This window comes from Amblyomma americanum, chromosome 6, assembly GCF_052857255.1.
Source record: "Amblyomma americanum isolate KBUSLIRL-KWMA chromosome 6, ASM5285725v1, whole genome shotgun sequence".
NCBI classification, from domain to species: Eukaryota; Metazoa; Arthropoda; class Arachnida; order Ixodida; family Ixodidae; genus Amblyomma; species Amblyomma americanum.
This window is the reverse complement of record NC_135502.1, coordinates 141,327,004-141,354,019: the sequence shown is the minus strand read 5'-3', so window position 1 is coordinate 141,354,019 and position 27,016 is coordinate 141,327,004. Positions and strand designations below refer to the sequence as shown.

General features: G+C 47.0%; 1 protein-coding gene and 1 pseudogene across 2 annotated transcripts; one reads left to right on the top strand and one right to left on the bottom strand.

Annotated features, from left to right (window-relative positions):
• Window positions 1-380: 380 nt before the first annotated feature.
• On the bottom strand, window positions 381-16,704 carry LOC144095547 (uncharacterized). The gene is made up of 2 exons (XM_077629241.1): window positions 15,117-16,704; window positions 381-541 (listed from the first exon to the last, which is right to left on the bottom strand). The coding sequence occupies exons 1-2, from the start codon at window positions 16,702-16,704 to the stop codon at window positions 381-383; spliced, it is 1,749 nt and encodes a 582-aa protein (XP_077485367.1).
• Window positions 16,705-18,772: 2,068 nt separating this feature from the next.
• Window positions 18,773-26,774, top strand: LOC144095545 (sterile alpha motif domain-containing protein 3-like; annotated as a pseudogene). The gene is made up of 10 exons (XR_013306741.1): window positions 18,773-19,024; window positions 20,153-20,281; window positions 21,206-21,291; window positions 22,041-22,190; window positions 23,105-23,192; window positions 23,419-23,580; window positions 24,084-24,296; window positions 24,989-25,094; window positions 25,986-26,071; window positions 26,460-26,774. The product of XR_013306741.1 is annotated as a sterile alpha motif domain-containing protein 3-like (transcript).
• The last annotated feature ends 242 nt before the right edge of the window (window positions 26,775-27,016 follow it).

Here is a 27,016-nt window from a genome sequence, read left to right as displayed (position 1 = left end):
AGTTTGAGCACAAGCACAAAATAGGAACGAACCAGTCCTGGTTTCAACGAGAAATAAAGGCTGGAACACTTGTCGGCAGCAAACAAGCAAAAAATGAATAAAATAAAACATAGTACAAAGGACATTCTGTCTAAATGACAATCTAGTATCGCGTGCTTCCGCCATGTGCGCTCTTCACTGCGTCCATTCGCTCTGGCAGCGAATTGTAGAGCGCTTTAACCACCTCTATCCTTGCCCGCAAGACCTCCCATTGTTCTTGTAGGGCAATCCAGAGCTGGTCCGCCGTTGTGCAGCTTGAGCCCAGGCGCCTCGATAGATTCAACTTCATCATGCCCCAAACATTTTCTATTATGTTTAGATCGGGGCTACGGCTGGGCCACTCAAGCTGCATGATAGCTTGGCGGTCCAGGAACTCCGGTGTAACTCTTGCAGTGTGGATGAGGGGCACGGTCGTGCTGAAACCAGAAGAATCCCTCTGGGAAGGGCCCATCCAGCACGTAGGGCATGAGCACATGCTCCAATGTGTCCACGTAGGAGTCCGCTGTCATACGGCCTGAAATTCTGTGGATGGGTCACAGGCCCTGGTAGCTGACCGCACCCCAAACATTCACGGTTGTGCGCCCGCTTGTGCGCACGTGTCAGACGTAGCGGTCATCGTAACCGAAAAAAAATGACTTGTCAGCACCGCATGGGTATAAAATGCAGCAAGGACTTACCGGTTGTGTTCAGGACGCCAAACTCTTTGGCGTTGGTTCCGCCGCGTACAAAACGTCGCTTCGTCGGTAAAAACGACGTATTCCAAGTCGTCCGTCGTCCAGCCTTCGTGTTCTTGAGCGAACTGAAGTCGCTGGTGGCGATGCGAAGCTTCCAACGGTGGCTTCCTTGCTGCGACCCGGCTTTGGATGCCCGCTTCACGCAGTCTTCTGCGGACAGTGTCCGTGCTATCTTGTAGCCCAAGCTCATCGCGTATTTGGCGCGCTGTCAGGAAGGGGTTGTCGACTGAAGCGGCTACAATGAGGAGATCTTCTGCTGGGGTTGTTGTCCGGTCCGGAATTGCGCGTGCAGCATCATCTATCCGGTCTTCGTCTCTGAATGCCCGGACAATATGGTTTACCGTAGAAAACGGCCGCCCAACTGAAGCAGCTATTTCTCGCTGCGACATTGTGCGGGCCATGTAAACTATAGCGTGGCGCTCTTCCCTCAGCACTCTGCGCGGCATCTTTAGTCCACACTGCTTAGACGCATGGCTTTATATAACCCAGGTCTAACGTTATCCCAAACTATCGTAAATTTCATCGGCTGTCGCCGCGCCTATATTGGCGTCAGCGCGTTCATGCTGTCTCATCTGGCTAGCTGGCTGAAAACGGCTGACCTCATGCTTCCTTATTGCTTCATGCTGTCGTATTACTAGGCTGCTTGGCACGAAATTCCCCGAACCGTAACACTTGGTTTGTGCCCCTGATGATATTCCTAGATGAGCAAGGCCATTTTACAGTATTCTTTCTTCTTGATACCAATTTTCGCGCAAAATGAAGTGTCATGCCTGCCATGTCAGAGCCACTTAGTCAGGATTGCAATGAAAAATGCCTGGATGAGCACGCGGCAACACTTCACTTGGTGCGTAGAATATCCCAAAGAGCAGTCTATTTTGAGCCAACCGGTATCCTTCATCGATTTATACCACTGGACTCGTTGCGTCTCTGGCCAGAGGCTTCCTAGTTTGCATAATAATGCCGCTGCGGCATCCAATGGTTTTTGTGCTCAGCTGCTGGCCCGGGAGACCCAGGTTAGATCCCGGCCGCAGCGGTTGTATTTTGGTGGATGCGAAATGCTATACGCAAGTGTTCGATGCGATGCCAGCGCACGTCAAAGAACTACAGAGATCAGAAATTATCAGCTGCCTTCCACTGCGGCATCGCCAGCCTGCGTCGCTTTGGGAAATTAAATATCATAAAACCAAACCAAGTTTTTCTAAACAGTCAGTTTTTTACCCGAACGGATGCTACACATAGCGCTTCCCGCTGATAACCAGACATTAAAATCTTAGCTTGAATTGCATCGACTTGTCCACTTCAGCATGCGCGAAACAGGAAGCCAGACAGTAACCTGCGAGAGCACAGCGACGCACGCTGTTCTAAAATATAATAATAATAATAATAATAATAATAATTGGTTTCTTGGGGAAAGGAAATGGCGCAGTATCTGTCTCATATATCGTTGGACACCTGAACCGCGCCGTAAGGGACGGGATAAGGGAGGGAGTGAAAGAGGAAAGGAAGAAGGAGGTGCCATAGCGGAGGGCTCCGGAATAATTTCGACCACCTGGGGATCTTTAACGTGCACTGACATCGCACAGCACACGGGCGCCTTAGCGTTTTTCCTCCATAAAAACGCAGCCGCCGCGGTCGGGTTCGAACCAGGGAACTCTGGATCAGTAGTCGAGCGCCCTAACCACTGAGCCACCGCGGCGGGTCCCTAAAATATTGTTACGAGTGGACGAATCATGAACGAAGAAGTGGCGGTGCGCGGAACGACGACGACGTTGACAGTTGGTAGCTGGGCGCTCGGTTCTGAGCTGAGTGCTGGCCTTCTCAGAGCAGCCGCCATATAGACTTACCGCCGTAACATCCCCGTAACATCTTTTGGTGGAGGTCGCGGGTTCGAGCCGACATGCCGACGACCCGACGAGCCGACGAGACGACGGGCCGAACCGGCTGGATGACTACCGACCCGGCCCCTCCGTCTGCGCCTGCTACGCCAACTGTCGTCGTAGCCCACCCTCGCGACCCGGGCACATTCTGCGGTACAGATGGCGTGGACGTCGAGGACTGGCTCTCGCTTTATGAGCGTGTTAGCCAGCACAACAGGTGGGACGCCACGCTGATGCTGGCCAATGTAATATTTTATCTCGCCGGCACCGCACGCGTCTGGTTCGAAACCCACGAAGAAGAGATTGCCACGTGGGATGCCTGCAAGCAAAAGCTCCGCGACCTGTTTGGAAAACCAGTTGGCCGTCAGCTTGCTGCCAAGAAAGAACTTGCAGCTCGCGCCCAAACGGCCACTGAATCATATATTACATACATTCAGGACGTCTTGGCACTGTGCCGAAAGGTCGATCCCAACATGACCGAAGACGATAAAGTAGGCCACATTCTTAAAGGCATTGCCGACGATGCCTTCCACCTTCTTCTATGCCGGGACTGCTCTACGGTTGACTCCGTTCTGCAGGTGTGTCGACGCTTCGAGCAGGCCAAGCACCGGCGCATTGCACACCGCTTCGACCGCCTGCCTAACACAGCTACCAGTTCCACGTGCGAGGATCTGCCGACACTAAGGCAGCCTTCCAACCCCGACAACGTGACTCGCATCGTGCGCCGTGACCTGGAGGCGCTGGCTCCTGTTACGCCCAACGCGCCCTTGTCGGACAACACCCTGGCCACAATATCCCTTATTCAAGCTGTCGTCCGCCAGGCGGTCGCCAACTTGGGCATGCCCTCCAGCCATCGTCCCGTCGAACCTCGGAGTGCGAGCCCCATCTCTCCCGTGGTCGCTACTGCTACGGCCCGCAACACCTTCGTCCCACGTTACACAAGGTATCGCAATCCGGATGAGTGGCGTACCCCTGACGACCGGCCGATCTGCTTTACGTGCTCGCGCGTAGGCCACATCTCCCGCCACTGCCGCAGCCGTTGGTCCGCACCTCCCCGACCTTTGCCCTACGTCGACCGCCGTTATGACTATGGACCCCGCCGCTTCACGCCTCGGAATGACCCACCCAGCGCCGAGTCCACACCGCCTCCTCGTAGAACCAGCCGCTCTCCCTCCCCAACAGCCCACCGTTCCCGCTCACCTCTTCCGCACCGCAGTTACTCACCGTCCTCTGCAGGCCGCTTCGCGGGAAACTAGCCAGTGCAGCTCCCGGAGGTGATGAGGCATTGGTGCCCCGACCTGAAAATCCTCTACTGACCCAGCCTTCGCCCTGTAATCTGCTCGACGTTTTTGTGGACGGTGTTCCTGTTTCTGCCCTCATTGACACTGGTGCCCAAGTCTCGGTTCTTAGCTCATCCTTTTGCCGTCGCCTCAAAAAAGTTCAGACCCCTGCCGCTTCGCCCACCATTCGCGTTGCCGATGGCAGCACTGCTGCCGTCACTGGCCTGTGCACTGCCCGTGTCACTCTTGCCGATCGTCACATCCCAGTTTTGTTCACCGTCCTCGAACACTGCCCTCACAATGTGATCCTTGGTCTAGACTTTCTAACCGCTCACTCTGCCCTTATCGACTGCTCCAGCGGCCTTCTACGATTGGACCTGCCTCTCAGCTCAGCCGACACACCCTCAAGCTCCACGCCCCGCCTTCGCTCCACCGATTACGCTCGCCTGCCCTCTGACTCTCCCCTTTATCTGCCTATGTCCCCATTTCCTGCGGTTCCTGATGGGGATTATCTTGCCTGTCCACTCGCCGATGTCGTTCTCTCCCGCAATGTTGTTCTTCCGCACCTCATCGTGACCGTCACCAAGAATAGCACCTCCCTTCCTGTCCTCAACTTCAGCTTGTCACCACAAGTTCTTCCTGCAGGCACATCACTTGCTACTTTGTCTTCTCTCACCGACTGTACCGTCACTGCTATCTCACCTGGACCGCCTTCTACTGTCTCTCAAGCGGCCGACATCCCGGCCAACGTTCCGCAATCCATTTCTGCGATGATTGCTTCTGACCTGAGCCCCGAGCATGCACAGGATCTTCACAACCTTTTGGTGTCCTACTCCGACATTTTTGACTTCGCTTCTGCTCCTCTGGGTCAAACGTCGGTAGTGACTCACCGCATTGACACCGGCGATGCCAGACCTATACACCGGAGGCCTTATCGTGTTTCGCTACCAGAGCGCCAGATCATCCAGCGGGAGGTGGACAAGATGTTGGCCAACGATATCATCGAGCCTTCAAACAGCCCTTGGGCATCTCCTGTCGTGCTCGTGAAAAATAAAGACCAAACTTGGCGGTTTTGCGTCGACTATCGTCATCTCAACAAGGTCACGAAGAAAGACGTCTATCCCCTTCCGCGCATAGATGATGCCCTGGACTGTTTACATGGCGCCTGCTACTTTTCTTCCATCGACCTTCGTAGCGGGTATTCGCAAATCTCTGTTGACGCAAGAGACCGCGAGAAAACAGCTTTCGTCACCCCTGATGGCCTTTACCATTTTAAGGTCATGCCCTTCGGCCTTTGTAACGCCCCTGCCACATTTGAACGGATGATGGACTCGTTACTCCGGGGCTTCAAGTGGACGACCTGCCTTTGTTACTTAGATGATGTAATTGTTTTCTCGCCCTCTTTTGAAACCCACCTGCTTCGCCTTTCGTCCATCTTGGCACTTTTCCGCCGCGCAGGTCTTCAACTCAACTCAAAAAAATGTACTTTCGGCCGCCGCGAACTCAAAGTCCTAGGCCATTTGGTGAATGCGAGTGGCATACAACCTGACCCTGATAAAGTTCGTGCCGTCAGTGCTTTTCCCTGTCCCCGCTCGCCCAGTGATGTCCGCAGCTTCATCGGTCTCTGTTCCTACTTTCGCCGGTTCGTCCCGAACTTCGCAGCCGTCGCTCGCCCTCTCACCAATCTGTTGCAGAAAGGCGTTCCTTTTTCCTGGGGCCCAGAGCAGGCTACTGCATTCTCCAGCCTTATCGCCGTCCTCACCAACCCTCCTGTATTGGCCCATTTCAACCCGTCTGCCCCGACTGAACTTCGCACCGATGCCAGTGGTCACGGAATTGGCGCCATCCTTGCTCAGCGACAACGCGGCCAGCACTGCGTGATTGCATACGCCAGCCGTCTTTCTTCCGCCGAGAAAAATTACTCCATCACAGAACGCGAGTGCCTGGCTCTTGTTTGGGCCATTGGAAAATTCCGCACATACTTGTTCGGCCGCCCATTCACTGTTATAACCGACCACCACGCCCTGTGTTGGCTCTCATCTCTCAAGGACCCTACTGGCCGTCTTGGCCGGTGGGCATTGCGATTGCAAGAATACACCTTTTCCGTGGTTCACAAGTCCGGTCGCCTCCATCAAGATGCAGACTGCCTGTCCCGCTATCCCGTCGATCCTCCTTCTACAGACTGTGAGTCGGATGCCTGTGTCCTCTCCATCTCCGACCTCTCCCACATTGCCGACGAACAGCGCTTGGACCCCACCCTCACCTCTCTCATCGACCGCCTCAGCACCGACCGCCGCGACACTTCTCTGGCCCGGTTTTTGCTGGACGGGAACACGCTGTACCGCCGCAACATGCGACCTGATGGCGCTGAGCACTTGCTCGTTGTTCCCCGCCACCTACGGTCCACTATCCTCGAACAACTGCATGACGCACCTACGGCTGGTCATCTTGGTGTCTCCCGTACGTACGACCGCGTGCGCCGGCGTTTCTTCTGGCCTGGTCTGTACCGCTCCGTCCAACGCTACGTCGCCGCTTGCGACGTCTGTCAGCGCCGAAAGAAGCCCGCTGTCCTGCCGTCTGGACACCTGCAGCCGATCCCCATCCCGACCGACCCGTTTTCTCGTGTTGGGCTAGATTTACTTGGGCCCTTCCCGGAGTCCTCCACGGGGAACAAGTGGATTGCCGTCGCCACCGATTATGCCACGCGGTACGTGATCACTCGTGCCATTCCAACCAGCTGCGCCACTGACGTCGCTGACTTCCTTCTGCACGACGTCATATTACACCATGGCGCTCCCCGTCAACTCCTTACCGACCGTGGCCGCTGCTTCCTTTCCCGAGTTGTTGACGAAATCCTTCGTTCGTGCTCCGTTCGTCACAAGTTCACCACTGCTTATCATCCTCAGACGAACGGCCTTACGGAGCGTCTCAACCGCACGCTGACAGACATGCTCGCCATGTACGTATCCGACGACCACCGGGACTGGGACATAAGCTTGCCTTTTGTCACCTTCGCCTACAACTCTTCGCGCCATGATACCGCTGGTTACTCGCCCTTCTATCTTCTCTTTGGACGAGAACCCTTACTGCCCTTCGACACTCTGCTGCCCACAGCTGGCCCTGTCACTACATATGCGCGTGACGCTATCGCCCGAGCAGACGCCGCCCGCCAGGTTGCTCGACACACGCTCTCCGCCTCCCAAGAGGCTCAAAAACACCGCTACGATGGCCTGCACCGTGATGTGCGATACCCTGCCGGATCTCTCGTCCTGCTGTGGCTCCCATTCCGTCGTGTGGGGTTATGTGAAAAACTTCTGCCGCGCTACACAGGTCCTTATCGTGTATTACGGGCAGTGACCGACGTAACGTATGAAATCACGCCGCTGCACCCAAAGTCGACGTCCGCTCCACTGAAGTCCGAAGTCGTTCATGTAGCTCGCCTCAAGCCCTATCATCCACCATCGACATCGCACGCCTAACACGCACCGGGACGTTGCCTTCAGCCGAGGGGGATAGTGTTACAAGTGGACGAATCATGAACGAAGAAGTGGCGGTGCGCGGAACGACGACGACGTTGACAGTTGGTAGCTGGGCGCTCGGTTCTGAGCTGAGTGCTGGCCTTCTCAGAGCAGCCGCCATATAGACTTACCGCCGTAACAATATGAGAAATTAAGAACCTGCATAACGGTGCCACCGGATTTGAAAATTTATTGTCCAATTTTTGGAAACGCCGCAAACCCACGTCTGCTGTGCTTTCCTGAATCTTCATTTCTTTCGATCAGCGGCTTTGAGGCCGACCTGAAAAAGCGCTAGAGCGGTCAGAAGCCACGCCACTTTAACGCTTTTTGGAGATAAGCAAACCGCAACGTGTTTTCTGCGCCTGCGTGAGCCGCGGCCAGTAGAGAAAGGTCGCGAAAAAGCCAAGTGAGCGCTCTCACCCCCGCCAGCTAGATACAAGCGAAAGAACAACGTGAGTAGCCAAATCGAGCTGCGCTCCAGCTATCGTCAGCCACCACAAGCATACCGAAATAATATCTCGGCAACAGGGCGCAACACTTCGCGGCGCTGGCGTCAGTCCAAGCCGCTCCCGGCCACGCTTTCCGTCGTTCGTGTTAAGCGTGCTGACGATGGTACATACATACATACATACATACATACATACATACATACATACATACATACATACATACATACATACATACATACATACATACATACATACATACATACATACATACATACATACATACATACATGCATGCATGCATGCATGCATACATACATACATACATACATACATACATACATACATGGATGCATGCATACATACATACATACATACATACATACATACATACATACATACATACATACATACATACATACATACATACATACATACATACATACATACATACATACATACATACATACATACATACATACATACATACATACATACATACTGTGACAACATTTGGTGCCCCATTTATGCGGGTTTTCCTGTGAGGAAATTGAAGGAGGGCCTCACACTAGGAACTCGGCTTGAATGTGAACATATGATAGGCGTTGTAATGCAGAATAGAAAGAATAACGTCAGCCTAAGCTAGAAAGAAATTTAATGTCGCCATAGGCGTGGCATTGGCCATTCCTATTCCGCATGACCATTGAGAGGAAGAGAGAGCTGTTGCCTGCTGCATGCCGACCACTTAGTCAACCATGAAAAAGGGACCGGGTTGGCCTCTATACGCTGGGAGGTTTATTTACAACCACTGGTTGCTGCTGGGGTGGTTTTCATAGATACTTGTCAGGAGGCAAGGAAGCTTATTCAAATAGTAACGCATTTAAGCTTCTTTTTGAGCAGCACGTGTCTTAGCTCGCAGCTAGAATAACGCACATTGATAATGTTCCTGTTTGTCTTCAGACATCTAGTCATCCAGTCACACATCTAAGCCTGATTTCTTCGCCTCTTTTATTCCCGAAAGCAAAGTACCAGCGCTGATATTCATGCCCGCGGTTCATATATCTTCCTCTCTTTGAGAATAAATAATTTTTCCCTGTTGGGGAGGGGGGGGGGGCAGCCATTTAGCATTCTTCTTTCAGTCTAAACTGAATCGCTGAGAACTAATATCGAAAAGTTTTCAGCATTTCTAGCTTTGCCATTGCGGGGAAATTGTTTGGCGCATGTATGCATAGGAGCGCTCACGCCTATGCGCATTCACTCAACGGCCTCTGTCCACTCTTAACTCAATTGAGCCCTAGTAGAGAAACATTCATAGCGCGGAAAGCAAATGCGACAAAGGACAGAAAACCTCAAGACAAGAGAGCCACAATAGAGGGCAACACTGCCAGATTGAGCCGCCGCGGTTGCTCAGTGGTTATGGCACTCGGCTGGTGACCCGAAATATGCGGGCTCGATCCCGGCCGTTGCGGTCGAATTTCGGTAAAGCGAAATTCTACAGCCCCGTGTACTATACGTACAATAGCAGGGCACGTTAAATAACCCCAGGGGGTTGAAATTTCCTGCGCCCTTCACTACGGCGTCCTTCATAGGGTGAGTCGCTTTTGGACGTCAAAGCCCCATAAAACAAAGCAAACTGCCATTCTGGGCTCATCTTCAAAATGCATGCATTGATCAGAAAGCAGCCAGTGCGGCCACGCGGGGCAGTTCGTCAACCTAGGATGAATGGCAAACAACGGATCGAATACTACGTAACGCCACTTAAACAGGGGACAAGACGGGATAGATCTCGTTAACGCTTTTAAGGTTTGCGACGCACGCTCCTAGGCATGTTCCTTCCCTCTTCCCTCTTTCCTCGCCTATTTAGGCAGGCCGACGATCACGACAAAGCCTCTTGCGTGGAACCACACTGCTGGAGAAAGCACTGCACATGGTTCCTTGCAAAAGTTGGTAAGTGAAGAGTTATGGCAGAGATCAAAGCGGCGCCTGACCATCGCTTTGCATTGCTGCTGAACTGCGCGCGAACCAAGACGTTGCCTTCGAGGTGGAAGTGGAGCGGGTCATTTAATCAACTCCTTCTGCTCCACGGACTCGGGTCAATAGAACAACAAGAAGGGGGAAGGCTGCAGTGTTGTCTTTAGGGCAAGCGCGCCGCCCGAGTTCCTTTCCCTCTTCCCATCTTCCAGTCGGTTGGACTTTTCTGTCACCCTCTCCCCCACTTTATTTTGCGTCGTTGCGAGCCGAGACCGGTATGGGCACGCACCCCAGCGGGAAGCTGCGGTGCGTGCCAAAATAATTGCCCAAAGCGGCCGTCTAATTGTAAAGCGAGCCTTGAAATGGGAGCTGTTGGGCTGGAACCGTGGCCTTCTTCGACTGGGAGCTTCCCATCCTGTTGATTAGACAAGTGCTGAACCTGCAAGAGGAGGCGACGGAGCGGCATTCTCACGTTGCTGACGTCGCCGCTAATGAGTGCCACTTCCGATAAGCCTTCCGATAATCCTTGCATCCAGTGTCGGACATGGAAACCCGGTGTGGCAATTAGAGGCCGGCGTTTTCAGTGATCGAACGTTGAACCGCAATCTGGGAACGGAGCCAAAAGTTTAAAATGAAATTGAACGTTCCAGAATATGGTCCCTGCCGCATGATTATTTCTCCTTTGTGTCTCTCGTCCGTGGAGCTGTGATAATGTTCATCAAAATGTAAATTGTTACCAGACATAGATAAATTCAGAAGTGCAAGATGCCGGGCTAGTTGGTAATCCATGATGAAAAAACAGCGCAAGGAACGAGACGAAAACACGAAGGAAGAAGACACAGACACGGGCGCTGACTAACAACTGAAATTTTATTTCGATGCAGGACACATATATAAAGTACAAAGATGGGGGTGTGTCCAAGGCGATCCTGCACAATCACCGAAACAGTGTGGTCACGTCCAAGGGTACAAACGATAAAAAGGTGAAAAGGCCGAAAGAAAGACAAAAAGGCGATAAAACCACGGTGTAAGAGGCCGGGACGGAAGGTGAAAGCGATGAAAACGATGAAAACAGATATGCACGCGCCAAAAGGGAAAAAAACAGCGTTAAACTAACGGTAAAGACGGGACTGAAATCGCGGCACAAGGTGATTAACAAAAAGACAGAGAGGGGCATTTAAGAACAGGATTAAACGTTTACCCTGCTTCCAAGAAAATCCCGTATCCTCCCTCTCTGCCCGTATCCTGTGGGAAGTGATATATTGGCCAAACAGGCAGGTGCCTCAACATTAGGCTTCAAGAGCACAGGAATAATGTAGACAGTTTGGCAATTTCTGGGCACCTTGCCAAGCACTGCAAAAAGTGCAAACGTAAGGATGATGATCCGGACGAAACCTGTTACCCAGATTTCAATCGCTGCACAATTCTTGCTAAAGGACGGGATAGGATATCCAGGGAAATCGTAGAAGCATTCGAAATCCACAACGCAAAGGAACAATGTGTGAGTACACCCTCCCTGTGCTTGTCGCAAAAAGAATTTGATTTTCGTGGAGGCAGGGTAAACGTTTAATCCTGTTCTTAAATGCCCCTCTCTGTCTTCTTGTTAATCACCTTGTGCCGCGATTTTAGTCCCGTCTTTACCGTTAGTTTAACGCTGTTTTTTTTTCCTTTTGGCGCGTGCATATCTATTTTCATCGTTTTCATCGCTTTTACCTTCCGTCCCGGCCTCTTACACCGTGGTTTTATCGCCTTTTTGTCTTTCTTTCGGCCTTTTCACCTTTTTATCGTTTGTACCCTTGGACGTGACCACACTGTTTCGGTGATTGTGCAGGCTCGCCTCGGACACACCCCCATCTTTGTACTTTATATATGTGTCCTGCATCGAAATAAAAATTTCAGTTGTTAGTCAGCGCCCGTGTCTGTGTCTTCTTACTTCGTGTTTTCGTCTCGTTCCTTGCGCTGTTTTTTCATCATAGATAAATTGCAAATGAAAAACTTAAGCACTAACGACTCGTTTCAAGATCTCGAGAAAGAAGAAACAGTTAGTTTAGTTACCCGCCACGGTGGCTCAGTGGTTAGAGCACTCGGCTACTGATCCGGAGTTCCCGGGTTCGAACCCCACCGCGGCGGCTGCGTTTTTATGGAGGCAAGACGCTAAGGCGCCCGTGTGCTGTGCGATATTAGTGCACGTTAACGATCCCCACGTGGTCGAAATTATTCCGGAGCCCTCCACTACGACACCTTTTTCTTCATTTCTTCTGTAACTCCCTCCTTTATCCCTTCCCTTACGGCGCGGTTCAGGTGTCCGACGATATATGAGACAGATACTGCGCCACTTCTTTTCTTTAAAAACCGATTATTCTTATTATTAAATTTAGTTCGTAGCATTCGGTAGAGACAGCGCTTGTAACATCCGATTACGCGCTCATTCCGAGCGCGTTGTAAAAAAAGAAGCTTTATTGGAAAATTGCCACTGAAATAGTTGTGAGGGCACTGGATCCGTCCACAGGTCTCCACAATAACTACCGGTACAGTTCCTATGGTGCTTGCTGTAAATTAATGAGCAGAGCTGCGGTAACATGAAAAACTTACGAGACAGCTTGGTCTTGAAGGTTTGCAGGCAGTTTTCATACAGCAAGCGCTCCAACTATAGCCATCTGTTCGCATAGCTGCTGTTACGTAAAAAAAGAAAAGGAACACTAGGTTGAACGCTCCTTTCGTGTAGTCTATAGTCATTCGAAACTTTCTTGAGAAACAGCGGAAGAGGCAGCTGTGGAACTAGCCATAGCTAGCACTAAAGTTGATACAATCTTCTCGGATTCCAAATTGGTCATCCGTAGCTTTGCGGGGCTCAGATTCTCTATTAAAGCACAATAAGTACTGAAACTGGCCGGGCAGCCTTACAAAGGAATTGAGGTGATATGTGAACCGGATCACTTGGTGAATCCGGCAAACGAGGCTGCCTGGAGGAGACTGCAAACGAGGTCCTTTCTTAGCCTGTATCTAATGGTAAAATTACACCGGGATGACTTGAACGTGCAGGTTGTGTGGCGATTGATCCCATATTATAGTCACATATTATGCAAAGAATGTTCACACTTCACGGGAATGTAAAGATCAACCTGCAGCGAAGGATGTAATTAAATTTCTTCTCTCGAGCAATGGGAAGCCGTTCTGACGTGCTCGGACGCGGGCATTGAACCCTTGGCCACAGAGTGGGCCGCTAAGGTTGGTGCTAGCCATGAATTGGAGGCCGTCTAGCGTGGACCGTCTCCATCTGAATTTTGACGAAATAAACGTTTTCCAATCCAAAGTCATGATAACTGACACCGAGAGTTCCTTTTTACCGGACTGACACTGTCACCAAATACGTGGAAAGCATTCGACTGTATGCTCGGATGGCAGAGTATTTTAACATTGTTAATAGCACGAATGAGTCCTTGGCGTATTATTATTTCTCTTAGACTAGGAACGTTTGACAGAATAGAGGGTTGCATACTGCGGTGCTTCCGACCTCTCTATTCCGAGGACCGAGTATGTCGCGTCACAGACGCGGCTAAGACAAAGCAAGCTTTAGGGCACACAACCACACAGTAAAAAATTTTACACCCTTAAGGGTGCTAAAAAGGTGCTCCGGTAATATGCACCCTTTTGAGCACCTTTATGACACCCTTATTTTACCATATACACCCTCCATCACTGTCTAAAAGGGTGCTGTTCCTCCAAGCACCCTTCATTTTGTGTAGGGTGTAGAAAGGGTGTGAGAAGGCTACATAAAATGACCATATATTTATATATGCATTGGCTTGTAAGGCTCGTGTGTACCAGAGATACAACTAAGAAAGCGGCAGCCACTGATAAAGAACCAATATTTAACATTAGTTCGATCAGATGTCCATATCTTTACATTTATAGTTGGTAGTTTTTTTCACTTGCCATTCTAAACACAAGTGTTTTTCTCAAGCAGTTTTTAGGATCGTGTAACATATATGCGCACTACCAGTCTGCCAGAATCACTTACGCTGAACAACTCACAAAACATTTTTCCTCGATTACATCTCTTAACTGTTTTGTGATATTTAAGAGCCTTGCATTTATCTTCTGTCATTATAGTAAAAAACAATATAATCTGAGGGCCTCATCTAACAGTACAGATGAAAATTGACGAAATCTATTTCGATAAAAATGATTTTATTCACCAGAAAAGTGAACCATAAGAAGTGGAATCAAGAACAAATGCATCATAATACATACAAACATTCACAGAAAAATTAACACTTTGTAATTGAAGAACATGTAATGAAAAAAGATCAGTAAGTGCAATGCATATGTAGAAGCATGCAGCCGACAATTCAGGATTTCAAATGATCAAAGCTTAAAAATTGCTGTGTCCTAGATTTTCACAATGAAAGTATGAAGGCACCGAATATGGCAGGAAGTTGTTAAAAACAATTCAGAAATCAGTAAAGCAATGAGTGACGTGCATTCAAAACAGTGCGTCCCCTGTGCTCTTGCATGTACATCACTTCTGTGTCAAAGCTGGGCACAGAGGTTAACACTTTATCTTCTTGAGTAGCAGACACAACATAGACGTGAAAGTGCTCATCAAAGTAAATAGTTTCAAGCAGTCTCCCCAACAGCAGCAATACCTTGTTGATGTAAAATATTTCACGGAGTTGAACAAAACTTGGCAGGGAATCATTACGGACATATTCCACAACAACACATCCGGCCTCGTCTGTCTTCCCATCCATACAAACTGAGCTTACAGTGTATGAATGAGTAGTTTCAAGGTTATGCTCAGAAATGAACTGCTTGATTTTTTCAGGGAGGTTTGCAGAAATGACAGGCAAACATTTGGTCGTGTCTGGCGCTGTTTTGCTGGCCTCCACTGCCAATGAGAAACACTGAAAATATTGGTGCCTTACAGCCAAGCTATAGGCGAGGTTCTTAGAATTGTGTATTCTGCGAGCAATGTCCTTAAAATATTGATGCTTTGCTTCAAATCGCATTGCCCAAAGCCGAGCCAAAGGCCCAAAATTTTCAATGCAAGATGGATAATGAATCATATAGTGCATCTTACAAGGAAAAGTCGCGGCTGGAAACAAGGCCTTGAAGTCCAGAAGAAAGAAGTGAATCTTCCTCTGCAAGTAAGCAATCAATGAAACAGAAATTTCTGGGCACATTATTATGCCCATGATTTCGCGGAGAAGCAAGTAGAGATGCCAAATTTCATTGTCCAATGGCACACACTCTCCAACAAAAAAGGCTAGGTGGCGAAAGAGGCAGAAATTCTCTGAAGCTGAGCCTTTCATGGTGGCCTTTCCTTGCAAAAACTGCTTTTGGATGGCTTCTGGCTTATTTCGCGTTTCCCTTGGATCATACCTCCAATGAGCAATTGATTTGTTCAACTGGTCAAGAGAAAAGAAACCTTGTGAAATTAAAGAAGAAATGATGTGTTTAAGTACAAACGGTATGACACCCTCATGCATATCATGCATAACATCAGGGGGAAAGTGCTGCGTTGGATTGAATCCCTGACTAGTGATAGCACACGCTTGCTTAACTCCGTACAGTGGCCCAGTTGGCAGGCCGGCATTCAACATATTTATGTGGTGTTGATGTCCTGCTGGAGTGCGAAGTGAAAAATCACTCTCCAGATATTTGTACGTAATTTCATGGTGAAGTGCCATGCAAAACCTACAAATTCTACCATGACTGAAACTTTGCTGAAAGCCACCAATCCTATGGGTAGAAAGGTTGTCACCGGTAAAGACAAAGATGGACCCTTTCACACGGCTTTCATTAACAAATACGCCATCACTTTCCAAACTGTGAATATCTTCAAGCAGTGGTGCAAGAATTGCAGCCATGCCATATGTTTTCACATGTTTGTCTTCAACTAAAAGAGCCAAGTGAATGTGCGACAAAGTTGATCGTAAACGTTTGCTGAAATTAGGCAGTGAGAAGTACACTGCCATTATCTTATGCTTTCCTCGTTTGCTGCCCAGAGGGTTCCAGACTTCAAATTCATCACTGTACAGTTGTATGCAAATCTTAGTGTCATCACCAGCAAAGAATGTATGTTCACGAAAAGCCTTTCCATCAAACACAGAGCACAAGTGGGTACTATGTTTCAAGTAACCATTAAAATTGTCTGAAAATGAAGGCTTTTCAAGAAGAATTTGGAGGACTTTGCACAAGGGCACATACTGCATGCTATCAATCTTCCCATTTTTCCTTCCTAGCACCACAGTACGGGGTTCAACAAGTGACAGATGCATTTTCCAGTACATAAACCTGCCATGCCGTGTCAAGAGCTGCTCAGTTTCAGGGCTGCATAAGAGCTGTTTAACATTTGCGATCTCTTCTGTGGTGGAGTACCCATCTTCAATAACAGATTTAAGAAAAGAAATCACGTCATTTGCTATTTCATCCACGGTCGACTCTGTCAGCCTCCTTCCTTCTTTCCACTTAAGTAGCAGCATTGCCAGTTGCTTCACATATTCACTTCTCTCACTCTGCGCCTTGTCCTGGTCTCCATCCTTTGGGGGCGTTTCTTCAATGTCTTCCAATGGAGCACACTCACTTTGTCCTTGGTCGAGAGGAAGTTGTGGTGCAACCATCGCTGCTGTTTCTCTTTTAATTATTTCAGCATGATTCCTGTATACATGTCTCTTGTATGAAGTGAAGACTTTGAAAGTATTCATGCAGCCATTTAGGCCACACACCCAGTTTGCCTCGTGTCCATGCATTAGCCACAGGTGCCTGAAAAGGCATCTCAAGGAAAACCTCTGGCAGTCACACCTAGGGCAACGAAAAAAGAGGATGCCTGGCATCTGCAAAGCAAACAAAGCACATGTTTTGATTAGTATTGGTTTTACTCAGCTCTTTGTATGAAGCTATGCAAAGTAAGAGGTATTATAAGAAATATATCATGTGCTAGGCAAAAACATTTAAGTTAACATAACTTCTGGCCTCACCACCGCCATTCTCGCAAGACGAAGCCACCGAACGTTTTCGTCTACTGCAACTCGCTGAACCTCGCACAAAGAAGACAACCACAACGAGCCACGACCTGCCTCGAGGCGAGCGCGTGCTTTCCGCTCCTCGAGCCCGGCCATGAACGGGCGTTTTCGGCTACTGCAACTCGCACAAAGAAGACAACCGCAAAGAGCCATGACCTGTCTCGAGGCGAGCGCGCGCTTTCCGCTCCTCGAGCCTGGCCGTGAACGGACGTTTTCGGCTACTGTTTCACTTAAGGAGCGAAGCGCAAGTAAAAGAAAGCGGACGTCGCTCGAAAAAGTGGTGCGGATCAGATGCATGGAAAGGAGAACAGCGCTAGAGCGACATAGGAAAACGCGTAGCTGCTGCAGGATACTAACCCGTGCCCAGTATCCCCTTCACAAGAATACATCAGAGCAACCGAGAACAAGCTGTTGCGGATACTTGCAAAAGTGGAATCAACGCGTGAAGGCTGAGGAAGAGAACGGCGCGCGCTCGGAACCCGAACACGTGTTGCACCTTAAACTACAACTACACAGGTGGTGCGATGTGCTGTTTCGCGCAGCGAAGCCCTGTGCCGCGCATGAACGCGCAACTGATGTTCAGCGCTGACACTGAGAGGATTTCAAAACCACGCTATAACCGCTATTGCCTCTCGCGCGGCCCCATAACAAATGATATGGCTTTACAATTTCTATGAATGCCAGACAAGCTACATGTCTCTATACATGCCTATAGAAGGCTACATGCCTACGAAAGGTTACATGTCTCGTTAGCTGAGCAAAGCTCTGCCTCTGGACTTTGGCAGCTGTACCAGCTTAACTAGTGAGCTTGTATTCCTCCGAGTGCATTGTAAACAGCGCTCTCTTCAGCATTTTGCCTCGGAATTCCGGAAGGCGCTATCCTCTGGTGTAAAAACTAATACGTGAAGAATAACGCATTCAGGATGCGAACCACTGTAATACCCAATCGAAAGCAGAATGCTAACACATTGCCCCACACACACACAAAAAAAGAGGCTGAAATCTGTTGGCCGCGCTCCTCGTCGCTCTTACAAGCAGTATTTTTAAGCAGACAGCACCAACAACGTCGCGTCGTGCGTGTATACAGTCTATATTAACATACCTTGCAATCTGTTCCAATGACAAATATGTTGCACTGGTTCCGCAGTCGTGAAATTCCTTGCTGCTTGAAGTTTGTCGCCTTTTCTTCGATCACAGCAAAAAAAAAAAACTTGCAGTGATGCGATATGGATTCAGGATCCTCCGTCACCGCCGATGATGCCGAAACGAACTCCACGCGCTTTCAGTGAACGACGGTCCGCCCCGAGACGCTGAGCACTACAATCACATTCTATATTGCATGCGGCTAAAATCCTTTCACTGGTGCACTTGCCGAAGAAGAAATACACGCAGCTGTTCACCGCGCCGCTTGAGGCTCGCCATTTTTTCTCTCTGCGCGCCTTGTCTATTTTTTTTTTTTAGTCAGTGCCTCCTTCAGACAGTGCCTGCAGCATGAGGGATCCCAGAGGCCTCCGGTCTCTTTCCTTTCTCTCTCTCCCCCCACATTGTGTAATAATGTAGCGCTACCTCGCGTCCACCATGCCGATCTTCCCTCTGACAGACACTACTTGCTCAAATGTGGGTACTTCTGAAACTCATGATTATTTTAAAAAATATTCATAAAATACTACCTGCAACAATAAATTTGATAACTGCTGATGTTACAAAAAAAAGAACTTGCGCGGTTATGTAATAGGCTAGCGTTACCTCTCGCTCCTTCAGAGAAACAGACGGACACATGAACGGACATGTGCACGGCGCTGCGGACGTCGTTATTCGCATCGCTGATCACGTGACGTTCTTCCCGCCCGCGGCGCCCGCGGTTCGCCATTCCGTCCTTGTCGCGCTGAGTGATGCGCTTGGTGGTGTCGGACGGTGACAGCGCAAGTTTTTTGTGGTAGAGTGCTTTTGAGCCCCGTCGGACTCTTGCGGCGCAGAAATGCCTCCTATGCGCGTCATGGTTTCTGCTCCTCATGTGAATGCAAGGAGGACGTTCACAATCCGGGAAGGCTCATTTTCATGCTTGACAGAAGCAGTCACGTCATGCCCCGTGTTGGGAGGCATCATCGACCTTTCTGGAGTGAAATTTCAGGTGAGCACCCTTTCATTGTGACCGCGTTTTATCACATACTTGCGAGTATGCTTGCTAGTATGCTAACCCCAAAGCGCATATGCGAGTATGCTTTACGTGTTATAATAGTTTTTCACGGACACACGTGCGCGAGAGAGTTCGCGACGGCTCTCAACAGATAGACCAGTGGATGCGCACGACACTTTAACACTGCCAAATTACTGTCGCAGCGTGGTGAACCTGTTGCTTTATTCGATGTGGATTTCGCGGCACTTGCGCAGCGCGCCCGCTTCTAATGTTTTGGATTTGGGTATTTCATTGTTTCTGAGCGTACGTGCTGTAGTGTCTTGTTCCTCAGCCCATTTCTAAAGTTCCGTATTTAGGTGTTTTAATTGCTTGTGAGTGTGCAGATTATAGCGCGCTGTGGTGTCTCGGTCCTCATCGCCCCAGCTCTCTTCTGAAGTTCCGGATTAGGGTATTTATGTGCTTGTGCGCATGCAGATTAACGCGTGCTGCTGCGCCTCTTGCCTCTCTCAGCGTCTTCGTCCGATTCTAAAGTTTCGGATGGTATTTCAGTGTTTGGGAGCGCGCAGATAAACACCTGCTGCGGCGCCTCCTCGCTCTCGCAGCGCTGCCGCCGGCTTTAACAGTTTGGGAGTTGGGTACTAGAGAGCGTTTCGGCTGGTTACGAGGTGTTGCGGTTGTTGGTGAAGCTTCTTCAAAGAAAGTAGGCAGGCCCCAATGTTGCCTGGTATTATACGTACACGTATCTCAAAATTCTTTCACTCAGTATATCAGAACATCAACACACCTACGCAGCTGCGCCGAAATTTCGCACTAGGGAGAATCGTAATCATCCTGCAAACTTTTTCCACCTCGCAGCGCTTTGTGGAGGTGCAGCTCGGAGAATATTAGGCGACGCCGTCGCTATACTAAGCTGCATCGCGGGACATGAGCGATTGCCGCTATAGTGCGGCTGGCCGTGAAGTACAAAGGACATATTCTTCGGCGTCTTTTTGCTTCCTGGGCATTCCTGCGGGTTGTGCAAAGCTTGTAGTCCACCACTTTGACGTCATGAAATCACATTTTGTGGCTGCTGAATATGTAGAAACACCAGTTGGCGTAATCTTTACTGGAATTTTTTCGTAGATTTTGGACGGCCATTTTCAAGAATATGTTGACTTGGCAGCGGGAGATGAAATTCCTGACATGGCTAAAGTCACTGTACTAATTAATGATACTCAAGCCCCGGGTCATCCACCTGAGCCACCGCCTTTGGTATGTGACTAACAGCAAGTACCTGAATGTCATTGTGCAGTATATTACACCACTTCATACTTGCTCATTTCTCGTACAATTTGCTTATTGAAATTAACAAAATTTCTAATGAAGTGCATTATACAGGGAAATATTGAGTGCATCATGGTATTTTTAAAAAAAGTGAATTTTATACTTATGTGGTGATCATTGGTATAGCTTGGGTGTATTGGCTTTCATATTTTTGTAGCGATAGCTACTTTACGGTGGCATTTTGAGCCTTCAGCGGGGGGGGGGGGGGGGGGGGGGCGCCGTGGCGGTGGCGGCGCCACCACCCCGTGGCTGTGTCGCCACGCTGTCACGTGGTTCGTTGCATGGTTGGTCACGTGACCAAGTTCCTCTCGACCAGCTGTCGCTATCGCGTCAGCCCAAGTTTAACCACAGCTAAACCACCATCAATTTTGTAGTGATAGATACATTACGGTAGCATTTCGAGCCTTCAGCATGGCGGCGCCGCCACGCTGTCACGTGGTGCGGAGTAGCTGCCGGCGGAGCGGCGCCGTGGCTGGTCACGTGACCAAGGTCCACTCAGCCAGCTGTAGCTATCACGTCATTTCAGGTTTAACTAGAGCTAAACACCGCCAATTTTTTGTTTTTTCTGTCCACAAGCATTTAGGATGCCTATTTATTGTTTACATTTTCTTTACGCATTTTTAAAATTAGTGATTGAAAGCACTGTCTGACCAAAATGCTTTTTGCTTCAAAAGCGAAAGTCAGAACTTGGGTTGCCAGTTTCATAGTAAATGCATATATCAAAAATAGCTGTTGTCATTACATGTTTGCAGTTATTTGTTGCTTGTTACTTGTTGTATTTATTGCTGAAAAATCAGGAAGCATTATCAGTCATTTTGTAATAGTAATATCATTTCTCATTGCTTGCTTCAGAACACAGTGCTTGAGATGGAACACAATATGCCTGTTCACAATAACATTGGAGCTGAACCAATGCAAGAACCTGTGCACTGTGATCTGTAAGTTTTTTTGATGCTTGAACTAAAATGCATGGGGTCATTATGCTGCTCAGCTTTCTCTATCTACATTTTCTAATTTGTGACTGTTGTACTTGCACTAATGAGAATATTTGTGTTTAAAAAATTATTTCGGTTTACCGATTGCCAATAATGCCAATAATAAATGCCTCAATAAATTCATCTTGAATGCAATTTAGCTACTTTGGCTGTTTAAAGCACCAGTTGAATAAACAGAAATGATAAGTCCAGATATGCATATTGAACTCTAAAAACTAAAGGTTCTTCCCTGTCAGAGCACAACAGGAAAATTTTCGGGCCAGTGCTGTAGGAAAATGAGAGCAGTAGTAAGAAAAAAATCGGGCCTCTGCGTGTGCCGCTTTCTTTCATATAAACATGTGAAGTTGTCATGTCAATTTATTAGGGAATAAAAAAATATCGGCAGTTAAATAACCTTGTAATATGAAAATAATACACTAACCAGCTGCTGAAAGTGCTGGGTTTCTGCCATAAAGTATTTGCTTGTTGAAGCCCCTCATCGGGTCTTCCAATCCTCCCTCCTCCTCTAATCCTCGGCACATCTGAATTCTGGTCTCTAGTACATTTTCTGGATTGCTAGACAACTTAGAATGGATTCTATTTTATGCTGTCTTCCTGCCACTTTTTTCTGTTGGATTCTTTTTCATAAAGTGAATAGACTTTCTAAGATTACTGGAAACAAATACAAAGGGTTAAATTAAATCATATTTTAGGTTGCCATTTCCAGACAACAATGGAAAAGCCTTTGAATTGCCCAGATTCGGTGGACTTCATGATTTGATCACGTCTGGCAAGCCGCTGACTTCATCTGTGCAGAGAAAGATTGTGGATCTTCTATTCCATGCTATGCTGAAGTACACAGTGTAAGTTAAGGAAGCATGACTCATTGTTGCATCTGGGGGGCCCATAGAGTACCATGAGTATGTAAAACACTATACATTTTTGCATTCCAGACTTGTCATACTGGCATTTCTGTTTCAGTGTGCAGTGTTAACCTCATTTTGCACATTTCATTTTCTCAACTCATGGAGCGTCTAATCAAAGTAGCCAAAGTGAATATATATAGTGGATAAACTTCCACGTTATTAAATGTTTATGCAGTAAACCCTTGCAATTTAAAGTACCTTTTGAAGATTCAGAAAAATCGTGCTTAGAGCATTGTCTTGGCCACCCTTATATGGTGTCTATACTGTTACTTTAGACACATGATGAATAGCGCCAGTTAGTTGGGTTGCATTTTGCTACAGGGAGCAAATCCCAATTTACATGAATTAAGCTACATATTTAACATAATGCCCACATAGTACCGAATTTAAAAAGGTTGTGCTGGACACATCAGTGGCTACTTCCGTTATTGGGGTTTAACGTCCCAAAGCAACTGAGGCTTGGGAGACGCTGTATTCGAGGAGTCTGAAAATTTCGACCACCTGGCATTTTAACAAGCACCGACATTGCACAGTACACAAAGGCCTCACTTTTGCTTCTATTGAAAGGCAGCCGCCGCGGCCGGGATCGAACCCCCGTCTTTGGGGTTAGCAGTCAAGTGCCTTACCGCTGAGCCGCCGCGACTTGTTACATTTTAACAGTCTTTGGCAAACTTTTCATTGCATGCTCTGCCACCATGGTAGTCATTCTGATTTTCCTTGGTATTCCAGTTGACAATAAAACGGCCATATTCTGATAAATTTGTGCTTAAAACATTCCTTGTAATGTTTCTTAGAAACATGTTATGTTAATGTTTCATTCGTCTCTAAAAATAGCATTGCTTTCTGTACAGGGTGCCTACGAGGGACTTCTATGCTAGAGTTACACATCTTCTCCTTCAGAAGTACCCACAACTGACGGACGTCGTGGGAACTGGATCAGTAAGGAAACTCCCTTTGAGTGTTTCAGTGTTACAAAATATGATGTAGCTCCTTTTTGTATTATGTGCTTTGTTGGCATGCCAATTTGCCTTGAATGATTTTAATCTCACAGTGATTTCTTGTGCACGTTAGAGGTTCAGTCGAGTGCTTTCAGTTGTGAGCCATTTTGAACTGTGTATACTGAACAGTGCTGCTTTGTATTTATTTTGTCCTGTTTCTTTTAAAGGATTCCTGGAAAGTTTCATTGCGGTATAAGTTTAAGAATCAGCGACGACGGCTTTCAGAAGATCCACTAGTAGCTGAAAACAAGAGAAAATTTGGTTCACAAAGAAAACAGGCTCAAGGCTTCACTTCAACCGAATTGAAGAGGCACACAAGACCAAAGCTAGTGAGAAACCTCTCGAGTTATAATCCTGTGACTTGAGCATTATTTACCAGGATTATTTGCCTTGCATCCTGGAAGTATACATGCAGTTGCACTCGGTCATATTCGTAATGAACTAATTGTGTATGCTTCCTAAATACTTTTCTTCTTTTCCTGCATGCACTTTATCATGTGTCATTCATAACAATTTTAGACTAATGCCATTTTCTACTAGTATGCACCAATGAAGGTAAACTTCAAGCTTTTCCTGTTCTAAACATTCATACTCTACAGGAGGTGTGAAAACATTGTCATAATTTGTTTTGCAATTTCACAAGCTGGAAAGCAAATCAAGACCACTTGTGCGAATCCGAGAATGCAACATTTTGAATCAAATCATAGTAGCAGATGTAGCTTGCATGAAACATACATTACAGGTCAGCATTTAAAGGGTGTATTAGGAGTAGGCGTCCAGAGGTCCAGAAGAACCTATTTCATTGTTTAGAAGCTTGTCTGAAATATTGCAGGATATAAAGCATACAGCCATTTTGGGAGAAGATGACACCACTTTGGCAGCTCATGAAGAATGGCTTTTAGCTGAGGCAAAGAAAGGAGATCCTGATGAAAGTGGCATACGAGAGAGAATGACTCTGACTGCAAAGAGCAGGCTGCAAAGTATCAGAACGATGAAAATTGAAGATGTGAAAAAGCTGTACCCATATATGATGCAGCCAGAGAGGGTAAGCGATGGGCCTAATCTTTTTGCTTATGCATGAAGGATACCTAAAATACAATTTTGTAGCTCAAAATGTTTCGTCACATGCCCTAACTACTCACGAGACGGTGCCATCTGATAGAATTAGTAATTAAGGTGAATTAGAGTGGGAAAAGATAGTTTTGCATGAAAGGTACAAGAACATTACTAGAATCATTGGTAATCTGACTGGTGTTCATTATTTGCTGGCACGTTTAGCCTTTATTGACAAGACTTTATACTGACTATTTTTACTGGCTTAGGTTCACAGAAGGTGAAGAGCTGCATTATCTGCAAGAGCTAGGTTTTAACTGCATTAGTTCAAGAAACAGATTTCATAGCTAATCTACCAATGATGTAATGAATGGCATGATTTTCCCACAAAAAACACTACATAATATTATAGAGAAGGGGCTGGAAGCTGGAATTCTTTGAAGGGCACAGAGCATATGAGCAAGTGGTAAGGGGAAAACTCGGGCACTAGCCAACAGTTCAGCAAGAGAGCTTAGCAAGTCGATTCCTCTTTCCGAACTGTTGGCTAGTGCCTGTTGTTTCTTTGCTTTATTTTTGTTCCTTAAGAATATTTTGTTTTCCATAATTACGTTTGATATTTCTTAATAGTGCTGTGAAGTAATAAACTTAAAACCAATATGCATGAACTCATTTTCTCTCATGTAGTTCATTGAGGACTTCAAACGGCTCATAAGGTCGGATGTGACTGATTGCATCAGCCGTGGCATTGACGCTACGGTGTCTCTTGGACGACAGGAGGCTGTTGCTTGCAGTGAGCCGATACTACAGCTTTTGCAAGCGACATTACCAATGGACCCAGCACGACGCAGGACACGACGTACATGCTGAATTAGAAATCAAGTATAAAATTAATTTCAACTACATGTGCAGAATATCCTTTTTGTGCTTTATTTTTTTCACTTATAGGATGAAAGCAGAAGTGACATCCAAGTGGCTTAAAGTACTTTTTTTCATGTTTAGATTATTACATATATTATAATAACTGGTGCCTTAAAAATATTTTCGATGTAATTGCCTCACAAATATAGAATTGGTGATATGACTTGTTCAGAAGCCTATACAAAAACATTTTTAAATCCAATAAATTCGAGTTTGCAGATATTTATGCAAATGTAAATGCTGCAAACTTGTATGCTATTCTGAGTGTCTTGCAGGATGACGTTATTTCAAAAATATCTGCCAAATATTTTGCACGATTTTTGTGCTACTTTTTTTGGAGTGAATATGGCCTTAGTTGCAAGGCAAGCTCAAAGAGAACTTTCTTGTTAAAAACGGCCTGTGATAGCATTTATTGCAGTGACATAGGTTTCTGTAAAAGAAATGAACTAGTGAAGTGCAAAGTGTATGCTATCTAATGTTGTGTGGATTTCATGTCACTTGTCAATACTTGTCAAATACTAGAGGAAGCCAACAGCCACTGACCTCAGGAAAAGCACAGGAAATGTTTTTATTTTTTGCATTGGTTGTCAGTGTGAAATAGTAATATAATCATCGAGATAAATATTTATAAAGTGGAAGAAACAAGTGTGTGTCACCAGCAGGATCCGAAATGTGGGAAAGGCAAACTGTGTCATGGCATGGTTTTTCTTTTTCGAGTTGGTATTGCAGCTGGATGAAATATTTGATCATACTTTTTTTTCAGACCTCCTTTCTCTCGCAGCCTAGAAGATAATAGCCCTAAATGTCAAAGAACCAAAAGCTTTCCATAATATGTTTGTGCAAGAAGGTGTAAGTACTGCCACCTTTATATTTTTAGGATTACTTTCCAGTCGGGGAATTTCACTTGTGAATACAACTTAAGCATTCTTTTTTAGAGAAAATGGCACCAGTTGCATTTTTACTGCTTCGAATCCAACATCTCTGTTATCCATGCAAACAAAGATGATGCCTTTATTTTGGTTTTTAAGAGCAGTTCTTAAAGATGAATATGCATACATCCAAATAATGACCATTGTGTATTTATTTTGAAAGTATCAGATAAATCCTGTTATGGCCTATGATATCTTAATGGTATAAAATATTGCATTATGGATGATGCAAGCTTTAAAGTAGCCAGACACCTAGTACAAACTGCTGCAGTTAGCCACCTAAATTGTAAACTAGTTTCTCACTGCAGGGTCAAGATATGCCAATCACACCTTGTGTACTGTACTCTGGAGAGTCCATTGAAGATGCAGACTACTTTTACCTCGTCGTGGAACGCAAGCGCCTGTTTTTTACGTGCAATGCAGAAGAAGGACTAATTGTGTTGCTTGGAGCCTACTGGCTGTTCAACCTGTGTTATTCCAGTGATGCATTTAACACGCTAGTTGTCTTGGAGCGCCTGTACCTAAAGATGAACGTGACAACACCCAGAACAGTTGTCACGAAGTTTTTAAACAAAGTTGTGAAAAAGCATTCAGTGGTAAATACTGACTTCCAAAAAGCTTAATGCAAGGAACAGAAACCAAGTGCTAGTTTCTTTGGCATCATCTAAGAAGGTCAGCCAACTCAGCTGTTTGGTGTTAATTTTTTTGCGGGTGCTACAAATGCCTTGTTTCAGTGGCACATTTTATAGCTGCTTTATAAACTCAGCGCTACATCCATTTCTGCACAGTGGCTGAACAACTCGGTATAAAGCGTGAGAGACTATAGTATCCGCAAGCATGCTTTTGGAGTGCAGGCTTGGGTAGT